At 42.2% G+C, this 17410-nt stretch overlaps 1 protein-coding gene across 5 annotated transcripts in view; it reads right to left on the bottom strand.

The window, feature by feature from the left end:
* Window positions 1-268: 268 nt before the first annotated feature.
* Window positions 269-17410, bottom strand: part of ppp2r5eb (protein phosphatase 2, regulatory subunit B', epsilon isoform b) — a 50873-nt gene continuing 33731 nt past the window's right edge. For all 5 annotated transcript variants that reach the window (XM_086275737.1, XM_086275738.1, XM_086275736.1 and 2 more), the window contains 12 exons: window positions 13170-13366; window positions 8262-8363; window positions 6948-7040; window positions 6657-6787; window positions 5035-5094; window positions 3291-3399; window positions 2861-2914; window positions 2575-2625; window positions 2354-2473; window positions 2054-2181; window positions 1101-1202; window positions 269-787 (listed from right to left, as the gene is read on the bottom strand). In XM_086275737.1, the coding sequence (XP_086131863.1) occupies window positions 688-787; window positions 1101-1202; window positions 2054-2181; window positions 2354-2473; window positions 2575-2625; window positions 2861-2914; window positions 3291-3399; window positions 5035-5094; window positions 6657-6787; window positions 6948-7040; window positions 8262-8363; window positions 13170-13366 (1247 nt within the window). In that variant the 3' untranslated portion in view covers window positions 269-687. The remainder of the gene's footprint in view (window positions 788-1100; window positions 1203-2053; window positions 2182-2353; window positions 2474-2574; window positions 2626-2860; window positions 2915-3290; window positions 3400-5034; window positions 5095-6656; window positions 6788-6947; window positions 7041-8261; window positions 8364-13169; window positions 13367-17410) is intronic.

The raw sequence follows: 17410 nt of genomic DNA, 5'->3' as shown, positions 1-17410 counted from the left end.
ATGGGGCAACTGTGATTGGTTCACTTGGGGCCTGGTAAGACCGAGAGGGAACAGAAAGATGGAGGCAACAAGAGGAAAAGCAAAGAGGAGAACCAAGAAAATAAAAATGACATATGGGACTACACTGAAGAAGACTGGGGTGAAGAGTTAAAATCAATCTAACCTCTCTTTTTTGTGTTTTTTTTTTAATATTTTCCAAGGGTTCATTCCATGTCCTACAGTCCAAAAAGTTTTTTTTCTTGTTTAAATTCCCCTCCCACACAAGTGATTTTCTCATTTTCTATTTTTTTCTTCCTTTTTTATTATTATTATTACTGTTTTGTTTTTCCATTTGCAATAATATCAGTTTAAGGGAGAAAAAAAGAAAAAAAAACAATTATTTACAGTGCTGTTGAAATAATGAAAACAGACGTAATGAATCTACTGTAAAGTAAGTCGCACAAACACAGGAGGAAAAAAAAAAGCATAAGAAAAAAAAGAAAGAAAGAAAATTAAGAAACCAGCGAGCGCTCTGTGTCGATCCAGAGACGACAGCCTGTATCAGGAGCTCTGGGCAGACATGGCTAATGTCGAGGGCAGGAGAGTCGGGATCAGGGCAGAGGAGGAGCGGGGAGTCGGACGGGGAGAGGAGGAGGAGAGGAGCAGTAGGACAGGGGAGGGACAGAGGGGAGCGCGGCGCTGTCTTTGTTAAGTTGGGATGATTCCGTCGCTCCTAAGGCCCCGCTTCAGCTCCAGGTCCTCCAGCTTCTTCCACAGCTCCTCCCGTTCCTTCTCCTTCTTCTTCTCACTGGAACACAAAAACACATAAGCATTAAGCACAAAAAAAGCATGAGCTCCAAGTGAAAAAAATAAAGAAATGTTTTTATTGAATCAGTCACTCTAAACGGAAGTCTGGTGCTCTAACTCAAAGTATTTATCAGTGTGGCTTTTCTTTAACCAACATCTAATATTGATCCTGAGACTGACACAGTGGGGTGATAGTAGCACTGTGTGTGTTCCTGTAATGTGTTAAGCAGCTCCCTGGAGGCATCACAAACTATCACATTATTCATGAGTCCCCATCACCCCTGCTGCTGCTGCTGATGTGAGCAGCTTCTTACCGCTGGCGGTCCGACTTGTAAGTGGCTGTGAGTTCATCAAATAAGGTACTGTTCATCTCCATGAAGGCCTTCAGTACATTGTATACCAGCGCCACGATTGCCCTGAGAGGGGAAAAGCACAGACAGAGTAAGACAACTTACAGCGGCACATTTTTATTGCTCCTTCAGACTTCTGTGGTGGCAGACACAGAGCTTCCAGCCTTCATTTTTGGATAAATTATGGAGACATCCAGCGATGTGTGCCCAACTGATTCGCAAACTAACAAACATTTTTTTCCATTTGAGATCAAAATCAAGCCCATTTGTAGATTTTTCCAAACATTCCACATTTATTCTTAAAAACAGGAACATGCTGTTCCTATTAGCACTGGAGTATAACCCTCTTTAAGATCCATATGTGCCCCATGCACCCCACAACAGGCACAGCCAGCTGGCATGTTTCGATGACTGGTTGTGTCTACAAACGTATCTGAATAATATCAACACTTGGCAATAAATTCGGAATAAAACAACCAAAAAACAGGTACATGATAATGAAGTATTTTTCAGTAATTTATATTTTCACCACTGGCCAGCTAAAGTCTAATTTGCTGAAAATCAGGAATAAATGAACGTGCATGCATGTTTTCCTGTGTTAGAGCCCTGACTTTGCCTTAGGAGAGGAATCCTGAGGTGACTAGTAACTTAAATGATCATATGCAGTTTCAACAATCTACTTGTGATCTTCAAATTAACACTAATTCCCAATTGATATCAGTTTTTTAAGCTATATTTAGCTGTTCGGAATTCAGATTTTTCTCAAGAATGTGGACCATTGTAATGCAATTCTGCTGGGGTACAGAGGGTTGTATGTGTGACTCTACTCAGGTCTTGAAGTATACATTTCCTAATGAACATCAGTAGAAAGTGAAAACATTAAGCCTCATCTATTACACAGAAGTCATGCTACTCACGGGTTCCAGTGCTCTTTGGAGATCCTGTAGAGGCTGGCAAACATGATGGGCAGGATGACGCTGGAGTTCTCCTCAATCAAACTCATGATGTACTCGTTGTTCCAGTAGTAAAGAGCTCGCTCTGCAACCTGGGACGAGACGGACGCACACTAACTGAGCCATGTCTTCATGCCACCAATAACCACTCGTCACTCTTTAATAACCAATAACTGTTTAAGCACAAATGTCCCCCATGATACAAATTAGGCCACCCCCACCCCACAGGAAACGTAGGCATTGTCACAATGAGTCATCGCTGACCTGGAAATGTGGGCTGGAGACACATCTGGAGATCTGTTTGAAAAGCGGCTCCTGGATCTTGACGAACTGTGTGGGTTCGATGACGTCCAGAATCTCCTCCAGCTCCCCTAGAAACATCACCTGCAGTGCCGTGGAAGAGGGACAATATCAACAACACACAAGATGATTGTTATTGTTGTTGTTTTGGGGGTTTTTTGCATTTAGCAACAAATGAGCCTCACCTCTTTTTGACTGCAGGTTTTTGGCCAGAACTTCAGTAAGCCTCTGATGACCTGAGAGAAGATGCCACAGTTCATACAGTTGGCTCCTTTTCCCACCCCCCCACCCCCCCTTTTTTTTTCTTAAATACAAGTATTTGAGTTGAAATAATAATAACAGTAATGTCATTCTTTACATTTCTGACTCTGTCGTTGATGTGAAACACTTTCATGACAAACTGGGAGGGGGAATGAAAAATGAATGTCACACAAAGATGACTGATAGGAGGAGTTGTGCATAGATACTTACTGGTTCTGTTAATGTTGGGTCTTTCTCTAGGAATTGTACAATGCAATACGCCAACTGTGAGAAGAGGAATCCGGAGGTTAAAACTAACATCACATTAAGCCTCGAGCAAGGCTTACAAGAGCAGCTCAGACGTACAAACACAGCAGTGAAAGAGCTTTCAAATGATTTTACTTTTTAAACCACTGTGTTTCTGCTGATTTTCACGGCTGCTGTCAACTATAATATTATTACACATTTAGATTCCTTCCGTGTATAAAAACACACAAACATACACATAAGCTATAGCACGAAAGCACACCTTAAAAAGCAAACAGGATACTTTTCGAGGTTCCAAGTTCTGTTTGTGGATAAACTACGCCCGGGATTCCACCAAATCTAAAGGTGGCAGATATTAGCTTTTACCCACATACTTTATACACACTATTGTTACCTGTGCATGGAAGAGGGACAGACTCCTGACAGTGTGGAGGGGAATCAACACTTTGACCAGAAACTGTTTATGCTCTGCTTTCAGTGGCAGAGCAAAACCATTGATTATACTGGAAGAGAGAAGGAGGAGACAAAGAGGAAAATGTGAATATAAATTAAACAAGAACACATAAAAGAACTTTATTGTGACCCTATGAAAGCAAGTGGAAGATCAATGAGCTGCAGACCAAAAGAACACTGTTTATACGGGTGATGTGGCCTGGGGAAGAAACACAGACCTGATGATCCTCACAAAAATCGCAACAATCCTGTTTGTTTTACATTGTGTTGTATCAGATTCGTGTTTGTTTAAGCGACAGTGCTCCGTGTCTATGCTGTGTGCCAGACAAATGTCAGAGATGTTATTGAATGTATGTGCCAGCAAGCTCTCCAAGGAGAAGCCCGTCTCATTCCCATAGTTGGAGTGTTTCTTCTGGAGTTGGTTTGACTTCATCTAATGTTGGTTGATTGGTTTGTCACGCTCGTCCAGGCTCTCCCTGACAATCAGTTGAAGCTTTGATAGTCAACAACAAAAATGTATGACTGTCAGAGGTCGGACTGCGGATCATGTTCCATGAAACACATCGTGTAATTTGTTATCTGCCGACCTTAACGTCATATACATATCAGTGTTTTCCGCGGGTTAACCCTCTGTTTGTGGCACAAACACACAAGCATGCATTCCTAACTGAGCTACTAAATAATACTTTTATTTTTTACGTTCTTTGCAATTATTTCAATTGGCTCTATTTTGAATGAGTCTCATTGCAGTCCAAAGCTACTGTCTCAGACTGCAGGTGGTGAATACACCCCTGAAGTCCTTGTTGTTATGCAACCTCGACGACCTTGGCAAAAGGTCACATGAGCCAGTTCTCCAACTTTTTGCAGTTTCTAGTTAGAATGGCCCTCAGCTCACAGTGGAGCTCCAGAGGAGAACAGAGACTGCTGTTGCTAGCTGCAGTCCAATCAGTGTGACCACAGGATGAGATCTTCTCCGAAGAAGCGGCTGAACGATGTGGAAAAATGGTACAAAAGCAAACTCAAAAGAGCTGACGCTAGAGATTGCCTCTCCCAACTTTCCTCTTATTTAAGTTCAAAGTCTGATTACAAAATGTTTTTAAAATGGTCAGAGTGGGCACCCAAATGTTAAGTAATGTCTGTGTAAAACACTGCAGGTTCCAGAGCACTGAAGACGTTCCAAGGAGGTTATCTGGATACGTTTCTGGATATTAAAATATTTTTATTAACAAATAAAGTATTACAGAAAAATGCCCTTTTCTCTGTCTGACCTCAAACAACTCGAATCACAAAGTCAATGTACTTTCTATCTTGCTTCACTGCTTAAAAAGACTGTTAAGCTGAAAGGAGGATTAATTTACTTCTCATCTCCAAGTCAAACCGTGCTGCTGGAATTCACTCTGCTCTGTTAAAATCCTGTTTTTATGGAACCTAATCATTCAGCGTTTTAGTTCCATGTCTTTAGCCTCCTTGGGTATCTTAAAAAAAAACTAACTCCAGCTTGCCTGATTAAATTAAAGATGTTAAAAAAAAATCCTCATTGTTACATCTACAAAACCACAGCAAGATAGCAGAGTTGAGTTGAGTTCTGCTGTCGCTCTCAGGTCTCAGTCACTCAGGCTAAAAGCATCAGCAATAACAGAGCAGAATGTAAATGTGTGTCTGAGGCTCAGAGGCCCCCCACATACCTCCCCAGGATCTCCAGCAACTCAGCCACCCCGTTGAAGTGCTCCGTCTCATAAACAAAACTGCAGACAGACAGAGAGGGAGGCAGACCGAGGAGGAGATGAGAGAAGGCACACGATGAAAAGACACAAGCACTAAAACTCTCAAAGAATGGCAAAAAACAGGTAATTTGTAAATTAACACAAATAATGACACACACACACACACACACACACACACACACACACACACACACACACAAAGAGGAGATCCAGGTTTGAACCAACAGCCACAGATATTTCTAACATCCTTCTCATCCTTTGGCTGTACAAATAATCAGAACAGAAGCAGAAGAGTCTCCGTAAACTCTCAGTGTAAGCTTGTTTGCAATAACTGGCTCTTTTGGGTAAGCGCATACTTTATTCATTTACACATTCAGCAGACACACAGTGCCATGATCACTTATTCTGGGGTGGGTTTCTCCACGTTTGAGTCCCATATTCTCTTTATTGTGGCCTTTACAAACTTCTGAGGAACACTGACACAAATGTAATTATATTAAAGGAAAAACCGTCATCGGCTTTCAACAGTGTCATTGTGCCTGGGTACTGACTCTATAGATGGCAGGGATAAACTTCGTTCTTCTGAAACATATTTTGTAATTTGGAGTTTGGATGATTGTGAGAAAGAACAGAAAAAGAGTGAAAAAGAAGGTGTAGAAGAATAAAGTGAAGAGGAACATCAAAGGGAAGGTGAAGGGAAGGTGAGGTGAGGAGGAAGAAAAACAAGATGAAAAAAGGTGATGAAAGTGAAGAATGAGGTGAAAAACAAGGAAGAAGGTCAAGAATTATTATAAGACGAAAAAGGGGAAGGAGATGATGATGAAGAGGACATAAACTTCCACGTGATGTCACCAACAGGAGAAATCAGGTTGGGACGCTAATCAGAGTTGTCATTTTTCACATGCATCACACAGCAGGAGACAGTCCACTTTAGCTGCGTTTCCACTAATAGAAATGTTTGGTTTATGGAGGAAATGTGACCCACTCATATGACTTCACTGAACAATTAGCTGCTCTATTCTTGCATACGATCCAATCAGAAGTTTGGTGCAGGGTGCAGGACTCAGCCTGCTTAACAACATTTGTGCTTTCTGGCATTTGTTGGATGATGTCTACGAAAACTCGGGGCTGCTGTGCATGTGTGCAAAGGGCGTAGGACATTGGTCCATATTTCCCACAGGTGTTCAGCTGACAAGACCATAGCTTACAGCTCACATCATTTTCACTTGAACAGCACCGTCATCCAGGAGAACAGGGTACACATCATAAGATGAAGGAGATCGCTCAGAACAAGTCTGTATTGATTTTCAGTCACCTTTCCCTATAAGGTGAGAAGTGGAGCAAAGCTCTGCCAGCAAATATTCTCTACTGAATAAGAGAGCCATCTGATCCCCTCACGGCAGACATCAAGAATTCAGCTCTTTGCTTTTATTTGTGAGCCTTGTCTATTCGAATTTTTAGCTCCACTCTGTTGACTGGCAACTTTCTACCGTGGCTTCCTTCTTATCGTGAAAAAAATTCCACTCACATACAAACACAAGCTTTTTCCAGCCCAGGCATCTGAAGAATTCATGTTTACTCACCGTAGAAAAATATTATTGATCTGTTTTCGTATAAAAGCCCTCAGCCCCAGGAATTTGCCGTAGATTCTATGCAAGACTGTCTTCAGATAGTCTCTCTCCCGAGGGTCCTCGCTGTCAAACAACTCCAAGAGCTGGACACAAGGTGAGGGGGGAGAAAAGTCAATTTTAGGGAGTAAGGCAGAAAAAAGCAACGTGCCTTAAAAGCAAAGAAAGATACGAAAACGCTAAACTGACAGTAAAGAAGATGATGAAGTAGAAAAGCAGAATTCTGAAGGTGACTCAACAACTCACCTGTAGGACAAACTTCTGGTCTATGTACTTTTTGGCAATGCTGGGCTGGAATTCCTGACTCTCCAAGAACCGAATGAAGAACTCGTATACCAACTGGAGAAAGAAACACGGTTGATAAAGAATTCATGTTAACCTCTGACGCAAACAAAACTTTGTTTCACATGATAACAGGTGGAAAAGAATAGAAAAGTCCAAAGGCTCATCGCTTCTTCTCAGATATTAGTGCATTGAATTAAGCCCATAAATACTCAAACAGAACTGGATTAAAGGGAGAAACGGCTCAAAAGTCACAAAAAGCAGAGTAATCTGGGATGAGCAAGGTAGAGAAAAAAAAGTCCATTTAAGTTAAATGGAGTTTAAATGTATATTCTGGGAAATATCATCATCCATTTTTCCATATAAGAATGAAATAACCACTCTCACAACCATCATAAGACTAGAAGCATGGGGGCACTGCTAGCCTGCTTCTGTTTGAGATTCAGCAACAGGCCTGCAAACACCTCTAAAGCTCACTAATTAGCGTGCTACAGCTCTTTCATGTATTATGTATTCAAACACAACAGTACAATTTGGTCTTGCTCTTGTAGGCAGCCACATACACCCTTCTCCACACGTGGACTTTCCAGGGCACACCTCCACCCCTCTACCTGCTGCCAACTTTCACTTCAAATCACATCATTATCTGCAAAGCTACGGTCCACAAAGACTTTCTGCAGGCCTGCTGCCTTATTGCCATCCTCACCTGATCCTAGCCAGTTCCTTCCATTTTATGATTTCCTATCTCAGGATAGTCCAACCTTCTCTACTTCCAGCTTTTCAGCACACTCTCTTCACTTCTCCATCACCTTAACTTGTGGTACAACCTTCCCAGCTTAGCGCCTCCTCGTGTTGCCACATTTCTTATTAAACACTGCATTGTTTGCTCATCCCTATATTCCCTCCTTTTAGATTCCTAAATTTTCTCCTTACATCTCAAGACTCCTTGACACCCTTCCTCCAACTAGATCAAACACCTGTATCATAATGACTGCCTCCTTTGGTTGGCCATCTTTCCCATAACTCTCCAGTACTACTTTGCTCTTAACTTCCTCCTGAACTCTACCCACCACTGCTCTTGCTTCAGCCTGTTCTAAGGAGCTTTACCTGGCAACTCACTGATAACTGCACAGAAATGTGGGTATATAGACAAACTTAGCAGACGTTAGTAAAGAAATTACACCAAAGTACCCCTAAAGGGTTGTCATTACACACACACACACACACACACACACACACACACACACACACACACACACACACACACACACACTTTACCTGTAAGTGTGGCCAGGAGGCCTCAAGTGTGGGCTCATCCTCTTCAGGGTCAAACTCGTTACTGTCACTGGGCGGAAGGGTCCGGAATATGTTGTGAGACACCTGGAACAAGAAAGCGGGAACTTCAATCCAGTGACTGGAAATTGGGGTTCTGACCCAACATATAGATGATAACTGCTGTTTACATGAGGGATGCTTCAATGCAGGGAACTGTTCCCTCTTGTCTAAAGTCTAAATCTTATGTACACGTAAACATTTTAACTGAAACTAGGTGTCAGTTTAAACAACTTTCCAAAACCACATTTCAATTCATGCCTTAATATTTGAGCCTCTGCTTCAGTACTTCAGTTTTTCTTCGAACACTTTCTTCGAGTGGATTGACAGGGTTAAAATTTAACAAAACATTTTTTGGGGAATTATTACACACAACCATGGACCTCCTTGTCAACTATTCTGATGCATTTCTCCATTGAACAATCTTCAAACACTGCATCTTTAACCAGACCAGCATGCTTTAAATCTGGCAAGAAGTCAGAAGTCTCACAATCCTCACTGCAGCATCTACATATGTCTACACTTCAGCTTTAGAGTACTTAATTATGTGTTCATAGTCTACTAGATAACAAAAACTACCATGAAGCAGTACATTTAGCCACATACAAAGCAAACCTAACAGAGTTTAGTGTAAACCACATCAGTCCAGATGTGTGTGGCAGGTGATACATTAGATTCACTAAGAATAATACAATGAATTACAATGCTGTCCACATTAGGGCTGGGCCATATTATACCGTTCACGGTAATACCGGTATAATGTTAGGCAACGATAGGAAAATGAAATATCGCGATAGAATATGAGTAAAACGCGCATGCGCAGTGCCTTTGTTTTCATACGCACATGGCCGATTGTTGAGTGAAACAGATGAACCAGAATTGGTTTGTACAAATGGTGCAACTTCAGTGATGTGGAACTGGTTTGGTGTTTGTCCGTCAGATACACGACAAAGCACATTTTTTTGCAGAACATGCAAGCGGCCGTCGTTATTGTCGGACTAAGATGCTCTTAAATCTGGGAGTAATCTGGGTCCTAAACTCCGTATCCTTCTGGTCAAACGAACACTGCAGCATCACTGAGAGTTAAAAACTGTCTAAATTCTTTCATCTTTAATAAAACGATCAGCATTGCTGCTTTACCAGGTGTAACTATGAAGTTTAACTTCCAGGCATCCATGAAAACAAAATTTATTACATTTAACGGAGTTAGAAGTTAGCAGGAAGCTAGCGGAAGTTAGCTCGCTAGTTTCGCTAGTTACCTAAACATGATATTGCATGTTCTGACTGAGAGATTACTGAAAAAAATCAAACGTACAGCAGGATGCTGTAAACGGACCAAACAACTGAGATAATCCATCCACAATACGAGGTTAGTCATTAATATACTGCAACAACATGGGAATAGAGCAGCTGCCAGAGAATTCAACATTAATGAATCAATGGTACAGAAATGGAGGAAGCAAGAAGAATGAGTTTAATAAAGTTTGATTTATCTGACTGCTTTGTTTCGCTTAATGTGCCTTATAATCCCGTGCACCTTATGGTCCGAAAAATACGTACTGCACACTGCAGTTTAATGTTGCAAAGCACCTCTTTTTAACTTCAGTGGATATTATACATGGTTATGCTCAGGATATGTCAGCCCATTTCTACTGGAAATGCCTTTTGGTTAAACTTTCAGCAAGGAATTTGCATTTGCACTGTTACATTTTTATAAAGCTTTAATGTACATAAAAACCAGCTTCTTGTTTAAGTGAAAATAAATGGAAGGTTGTCTTTTTGCGCTAGTAATGTTGTGGAGTTGTATTTTGTCTCGCATCAATTATATCGTCGGTTATATCGTTATCGCAAATTTTCAAATATATATCGTGATAAATATTTTTGGCCATATCGCCCTGCTCTAGTCCACATGTATGTCTCTTCTTAATGAGACCGACTTTGTTAACTCTTATCAAAGAGTTGTCATCAGGCAGAAACCTCTGAAAATAATATTGTGCTGTGTCAGTTTTTCTAAATGTCCATTAGACCAGTATGTTTTCTGTCTCAGCACAGGACTGCTTCTTTTACAGTACCTGTATGTACTGCAGCAGACCTTCAGTTATGACTGTCCTCAACGGCCTGAAGATATACTCTGTGGAAGGCTCCAAGTAATTAAACATAATAACAACTTGGTGCACTAGGTTAAAAAAAAAAAATTAGCTTTGAGTACTTCAGGGCCTCTGTTCATTGTGGGGTCTGTGTTCATTAGCTGAACATACACTCAACAAAAATATAAACGCAACACCTTTGTTACTGCTCCCATTCCCCATGGGATGGACGTAGAGACCTAAAATTCATTCCAGATACACAATATAACCATCCCTCCCAAACAGTGGTCACAAATCAGTCCAAATGTGTGGTAGTGGGCACATCTGCCATATTGAGATAATCCATCCCACCTCACAGGTGTGCCACATCAGGATGCTGATCTGACATCATGAGTAGTGCACAGGTGTACCTCAGACTGCCCACAATAAAAGGCCACCCTGGAATGTGCAGTTTTGTCTCACAGCAAAATGCCACAGATGCCACAAGCAATGAGGGAGCGTGCAACTGGCATGCTGACAGCAGGAATGTCAACCAGATCTGTCGCCCGTGCATTGAATGTTCATTTCTCAACCATAAGCCGTCTCCACAGGCGTTTCAGAGAATATGGCAGCACATCCAACCGGCCTCACAACCGCAGACCTCGTGTAACCACACCAGCCCAGGACCTCCACATCCAGCAGGTTCACCTCCAAGATCGTCTGAGACCAGCCACCCAGACAGCTGCTGGAACAATTGGTTTGCACAACCAAACAATTTCTGCACAAACTGTCAGAAACCGTCTCAGGGACGCTCAACTGCATGCCCGTCGTCCTCATCGGGGTCTTGACCTGACTCCAGCTCGTCGCCATAACAGACTTGTGTGGGCAAATGCTCACATTCGATGGCGTCTGGCACGTTGGAGAGGTGTGCGCTTCACTGATGAATCATGGTTCACATTGTTCAGGGCAGATGGCAGCTGAGAATGTCCCAGTTCTTGCATGGCCAGCATACTCACCGGACATGTCACCCATTGAGCATGTTCGGGATGTGCTTGACCGGCGTATACGACAGCGTGTACCAGTTCCCACGAATATCCAACAACCTCGCACAGCCATTGAAGTGGAGTGGACCAACATTCCACAGGCCACAATTGACAATCTGATAGACTCCATGCGACGATGTGTTGCACTGCATGAGGCAAATGGTGGTCACACCAGATACTCACCGGTTCTGGGTCCCCAGACCCCCAATAGCGCAAAAAACTGCACATTCCAGGGTGGCCTTTTGTTGTGGGCAGTCTGAGGTACACCTGTGCACTACTCATGATGTCAGATCAGCATCCTGATGTGGCACACCTGTGAGGTGGGATGGATTATCTCAATATAGCAGATGTGCCCACTACCACACATTTGGACTGATTTGTGACCACTGTTTGGGAGGGATGGTTATATTGTGTATCTGGAATGAATTTTAGGTCTCTACGTCCATCCCATGGGGAATGGGAGCAGTAACAAAGGTGTTGCATTTATATTTTTGTTGAGTGTACGTAGCTGCCAACATGCACACCAGCTCCTGTTCTGCTCTTATTTTCCTCCTGTGTATCTGCTCATCTCCTATGTGTCTGTACACAGAGCACTCAAAAATCACTGCTATGCCCCTGCTGAGCTAGGAAAAGAGGGAAGCAACATTTCAACCACACAGGATTAGTTATTTATTCTTTAGTAGTAGACTTTACATACTAAACCCAAAAAATGGACGTCCCGTGGGGCTGGATAGGTTCTGTGGCTGCTGCCAAATCAAAGAACAGAACTAAAAGTGAACTAACATAGCTCATAAATTTGACTGACCTACAAGAGAGAAAACGAAAAACAACTACAACTACTCCTTCCCTGAGAAAAGAACACAGCAACACCCACCCGCCTGCTCTAGTGAGTCTAATTAAAGAATCAGACTGAAGCTGAATCAGTTTCCTCCCACTGAATAATGACAAGTAACAAATTTAAACAGAACATTTTCACTATGTCCACTCACACCTTTACACCATCAGTGCTGAGGGCTGCAGGGGGCCGACATTTTCCAGCCGTGAGACAAAACATGACTGCACAAAAAGACGACTGGGAAAAGTGAAATCTAATTATTACAAAGAAGCTTTTCTTTAAGAAGTAAGCTTTGACCCAAAGGAGGCACACTATGCAAACATGTCTGTCAGTACTCATTTTCAGCACCATTGGCTTTACACACCAACACTACCTACAAGGGCCACACAGCACTGCCCCATCAATGACTCGAAATTTCAAGGTGCATGCTACCTTAATGTTTCACGTGTGTCAAAAGACAGTAAAATTCTTTAGATATGGGGATGACACGCTAAGACAGGAAACATCTCCAGACCCCACTGACAAAAACAGACATTTTTACCTCATTAAATGTAATAAAATTTACAGTTTTTAGTACCTGCTCCAAAGAGGTTACAATTTTGGTAGCAGTCTGTGAAAAACGATAGATTGTAAAGTTTTGAATGAATGGCGAACAGTCCATTAAAATTTAGATTCCATCCACAAGGTGCTCAAGGTCAGCTTAATGATTTATTGGTCAAAAATTGACAAAAGGGCTTTGTGCAGACAAACCAACACCCATCACTGCAAACTTTCCTCCATCTTTGAGATGAAGATGGTGTAAAGTTGTGAGTGGACATGGCGAAAACAAAAAAACTGAACTTCAGTGTTCTGTACAGACAGAGTGCAAATCTACTGTTTACGCAGAATGGGCAGATTCATTCTTTCTTACCATTTTCACAACCTCGGGGTAGGCCTGTTCTGTCAGGTAGCCCCGGCTTACGGTCACGTAGTCCACCAGCTCGTTGAGCGTGGAGCGCTTGTACTCCTTCATCTTGAGGTCTGACAGCGTGTCCATGAAGTCAAAGACAGTACAGCACTGCTGCAGCTTCTTCAGGAACAGCTCCGGCTGCTCCGCCGCTGGCACGTCTAGACAGGCAAAAGCAAACACAGGGGAAAGAGAAAGATGATGACAAAGGTTAGATAAATTGGTAAAGACACATATCTGGAGCGAGCAGATGCTTCTGACTCCCGCAGCTACCAGAAAGCTGTAATAGCAAACACCACATGGTCAAAGACGGGCAGAGTAAAAACAGGGATTTGAGCAGACCTGGTGGGACAGAGGCCTGACACACAAATAACCACATTAATATTTATTGATTTCTTTTTTCATTACCATTTTATGAGAAAAGCAATTAATGGTCATGGTCAGGATTCTACCCTTTGAAGCTAAAAACCTGCTTTCTCCATGAATTTACAAACTAAACAATTAGCACAGCAAGTTGTTGGTAATGAAAACCATTTTTAGCCACATTGAGATCAAGTTATACTTTTTTTACTTCTTAGTCAATTGTCTACAGGCAGATTGGGTTAAAGACACATCCAATACCATGTAGTAGTTAAACTGTTACTGATCTGCCCTCATCTCGTGCTGATTTTGTCGCTTCCTGAATCACCTGTTTTAATATTTGGAGCGAAAGCAGAGCATCTCTGTTTGGTGTAAACACAAGATGAAGTAGGTGGGTAGTTACAGCCACAAAGAAGAAAATGTGTGACTTTGCCTAGAAGAAGAAATCGAAGTTTCCGAGCTCTCCAACAGATGTTCACGGAGGACTGTTCAAAAGAAACGAAGGATGCTACCAGTGCATGCCTCAGTTGTAAAAGTGTGCTTCTTGCTCTGCAACAGCTTTTAACTTATTCATCTTCCCTGCAGACCCCTGTCTGCACAGGCAGGATGAGTGTGACAGCCTCATTATCCAGCAGCGAGTGTTTCTGATGGGAGAGGCAACGCTGTCACGAATTGTGTGGATGTGCAGGCAGAAGAAGGCGGCAGGTGTCTTTATTCTGATCCCACTGTGACAGACACGACAAGAAGGTCGCACAGAGTTCAGACCTGTGGGGGAGATGAGCAACAATCTTCCCAGATCGCCACAACTCAAGACCCGGTGCTCTCATCCCGGCAGGACTGGGCCATTATTATGTAAGAGATAAGCTGCTGCTCTGAAGACAGCACACTGCTACTACTGTGCATGTGTGCGCTCCACAATTACACTTCAAAGCGCTTGGCTGCATTTTGAATTCTATTGCTACTGACGATGAGTCACAATATACATGTAAATGAGCGAGAAAGTTAGGGAGTACCGGTGAAATGACTTTTTCACCTCACCATAACATGCAGGTTTTGTGATAATGAGTAGGTGATTCCTTATTTTACCTCTGAAATACTTCATTTTTCACCATTTTCAATTTTACAAACCAAATAATAGACTGAAAGAAGGAAATATGCCTATTTTATAGAAAGAAATGCAAAAGTTTTTTTGCATATTTGTTGATTTTACTGAGCTCTCTCACTTGAGCAGGCTCTTTCCAGTAGTAGAAATAGTGAAAAGCACTGATAAGCGACATACAGATACACAAACTGTTACATCAAGTCTAGTTTTAACTACAAATCATTATGAAAACAAAGAGAAATTCAATGCGATGCCTTCCTTTAACGTGCTTCCTGTCAGTCTGTGGCAGCTCCAGTTTAGCCTAAACTAAGATGACTTTAGTCAACAAAATCCAAATCAGCTTTGTAAAAACTCTGACAAGAGGGGAACTAATAAAAGTTCAAGGACACATGATGTGTGAAGCGTCTATACATCGGTGTTGCTGTTATGAAGAAGCAATCACTGTGAGGCTGAATAGTGCATAAACTGTTTGTATGGCAGAGAAGCAGAATCATATTAACGTATGACCAGAATACTTCAACTGTGCTGTAAGCATCCTGTGTAGCAAACCTCAGCATCCTGTTAGAAATAAAAAGGGTTTAAAATGTCTTCTACTTTACTTCCTTTAAATAATATTAACTTGGGAAATTAGAAAATGATCTGCGGCTGAAGAAACATAATTAAACTTCTGTATAAATGGATGATTTGGTTCATTCTTCCTTTTTTGTCAGCTCATTACAATGAATGGCTAAAATCCTCTTCCTGAAGCTCTGACCGTTTAAAGAGAAAGTGCAGTTTCCTGTCCTGGGGAAAAAAAGTCCTCTGCAGATCTCCTTGAACGCATTTAAAGTGATTATGCTGAATGTGTTTTGATCCAAATGCCACTAGTTACTCACGACCTGCTGGCCTCCTGCTTTAGCTCAGCTCATTGAGGATGCATCCAACCGGGCCAGTCACAATCAAACCCAAACCCTGGCTGACTGGCAGCAGTCCTAATCCCTGCTCCACTAACTTCCACAATAAACGTTCATTTATCAGAGAGAATGCACAGCAAGCTGATTTTAGCTGAATTTTTCACGTTTGGTTGAGGCGTTACAACACACGCAAAAATATTCTTATCCTGCCAAATTTACTCAGCGCTCCAAATAGCCCACAAATTGTGCTGCAGTCTTATTGTACACATAAGAGGGATTCACTCTTTTCTGCTCAAATTAAACAATCTGCTTGATAAAGAACATCAGAAATTAAGACAACTAGAAGATTCATTTGCACTACTTTATTGCGTTGCTGACCCCAGGGATGACCTGGTTTTGTGGTGTTTCAGCATCCATTTCTGTTCACTGCTTTAGCTTAATGGCCTGCAACACAACCCTTATTTGCTCACTCTTATCACTCATCAGTGTTGGATTCAGCAGTAGCAGACGGCAAACCCAAATAAACCAGCACACACAGTAATACAGTAAACAACTTTCCTGACCTATGGTCTCTCTAGGTGAAGAACGAAAGATTTTTTGGGCTAAAATAATGGTGTGTCCTCCGTGTTCTATCCCTGTATGTTCCTCTCCACATCTAAACCTGTTCCTTTAGATGAGAAGAAAAAAGGGCAGGTAAAGATTGTCCTACGTCATGTCTGTGTGTATGTAGTCTTCTCTTTGAATACATAACTGCAAAACAGGAGAGTAATATGGCATCAAAGTGGTCCCTCTTCTTCCACGTCATGTGTTGCATGTGAAACACCCTTCATGTGCATGCCTATGCATCGTGAAATATGAACTGTGGGCTGGAAAAAAGTGCATGCATCTTTATCAAGAAGGTTTCATCTGTCACATTGTTGTGTAATATGCATATGGGTGACAAGGCTGTATACAGAGGACAATGTTCAAGAAAGTGCTATACAGTGTATAGTGAGTGCAGAGGGCAGTGTGCAATACAAGAATAAATATGCTGTCCTCTGAAGATGCACCTTGATATCTAGCACGATCTAGCCAGATGTTAGTAACAGTGCTGTAAGACGGTAGCGTCTGAGAAACCTGGAGGCCAAGTCAACACTTCAGAATTGTTGTGCTCCTCAATCCATTGCTGAACCATTTGTGCTTTGTGGCAGAATGCATTATCCTGCTAAAAGAGGTTTTCCATGAAACGGTGTACATGGTCTGCAACAACACTTAGGGAGGTTGTATGTGTCAAAGTAACATCCACATGTAAGGTAGGACCCAGGGTTTCCCAGCAGAACACCTCTGCCGGCTTGCCTTCTTCCCATAATCCATCCTGACTCCAAGTGTTCCCCAGGTAAGCAACACATAGTCACCTGACCAGCCATGTGCTGTAGAAGAAATTCTGATTCATCAGACCAGGCCAGTTCTCACATGCCCATCAGTGCTTTTTATAATTTCTGCTGCCATCACCTTTTATGGTGGTGGACAGGCATCTGCATGGGCACCCTGCCTGCTCTGCACCTATGCAGCCTCATACACCACTGTGATGCACTTTGTGTTCTCACGCCTTTCTATCAGACCTTTTTGGCTCCCCACATGCATCAATGAGCTTTGGTTGCCCATGACCCTGTTGCTGGTTCACCACTGTACCTTCCTTGGACCACTTTTGACAGATACTGACCGCTGCAGAACGGGAACACCCCAGAAGAGCTGCTATTTTGGAGATGCTCTGACCGAGTCGCTTAGCCATCGTAATTAGGCCCTTGTCAAATTCGCTCAAATCCTTACACTTACCCATTTTTCCTGCTTCTAACACATCAACTTTGAGG

The sequence above is a fragment of the Aulonocara sp. 'chitande type north' Nkhata Bay genome, linkage group LG19 (assembly GCF_057382095.1).
Source record: "Aulonocara sp. 'chitande type north' Nkhata Bay isolate Kocher_YH1m ecotype deep benthic linkage group LG19, A_spYH_male_GT1.1, whole genome shotgun sequence".
NCBI classification, from domain to species: Eukaryota; Metazoa; Chordata; class Actinopteri; order Cichliformes; family Cichlidae; genus Aulonocara; species Aulonocara sp. 'chitande type north' Nkhata Bay.
The sequence above is the reverse complement of the archived record's forward strand: the minus strand, read 5'-3'. Positions and strand labels throughout refer to the sequence as shown.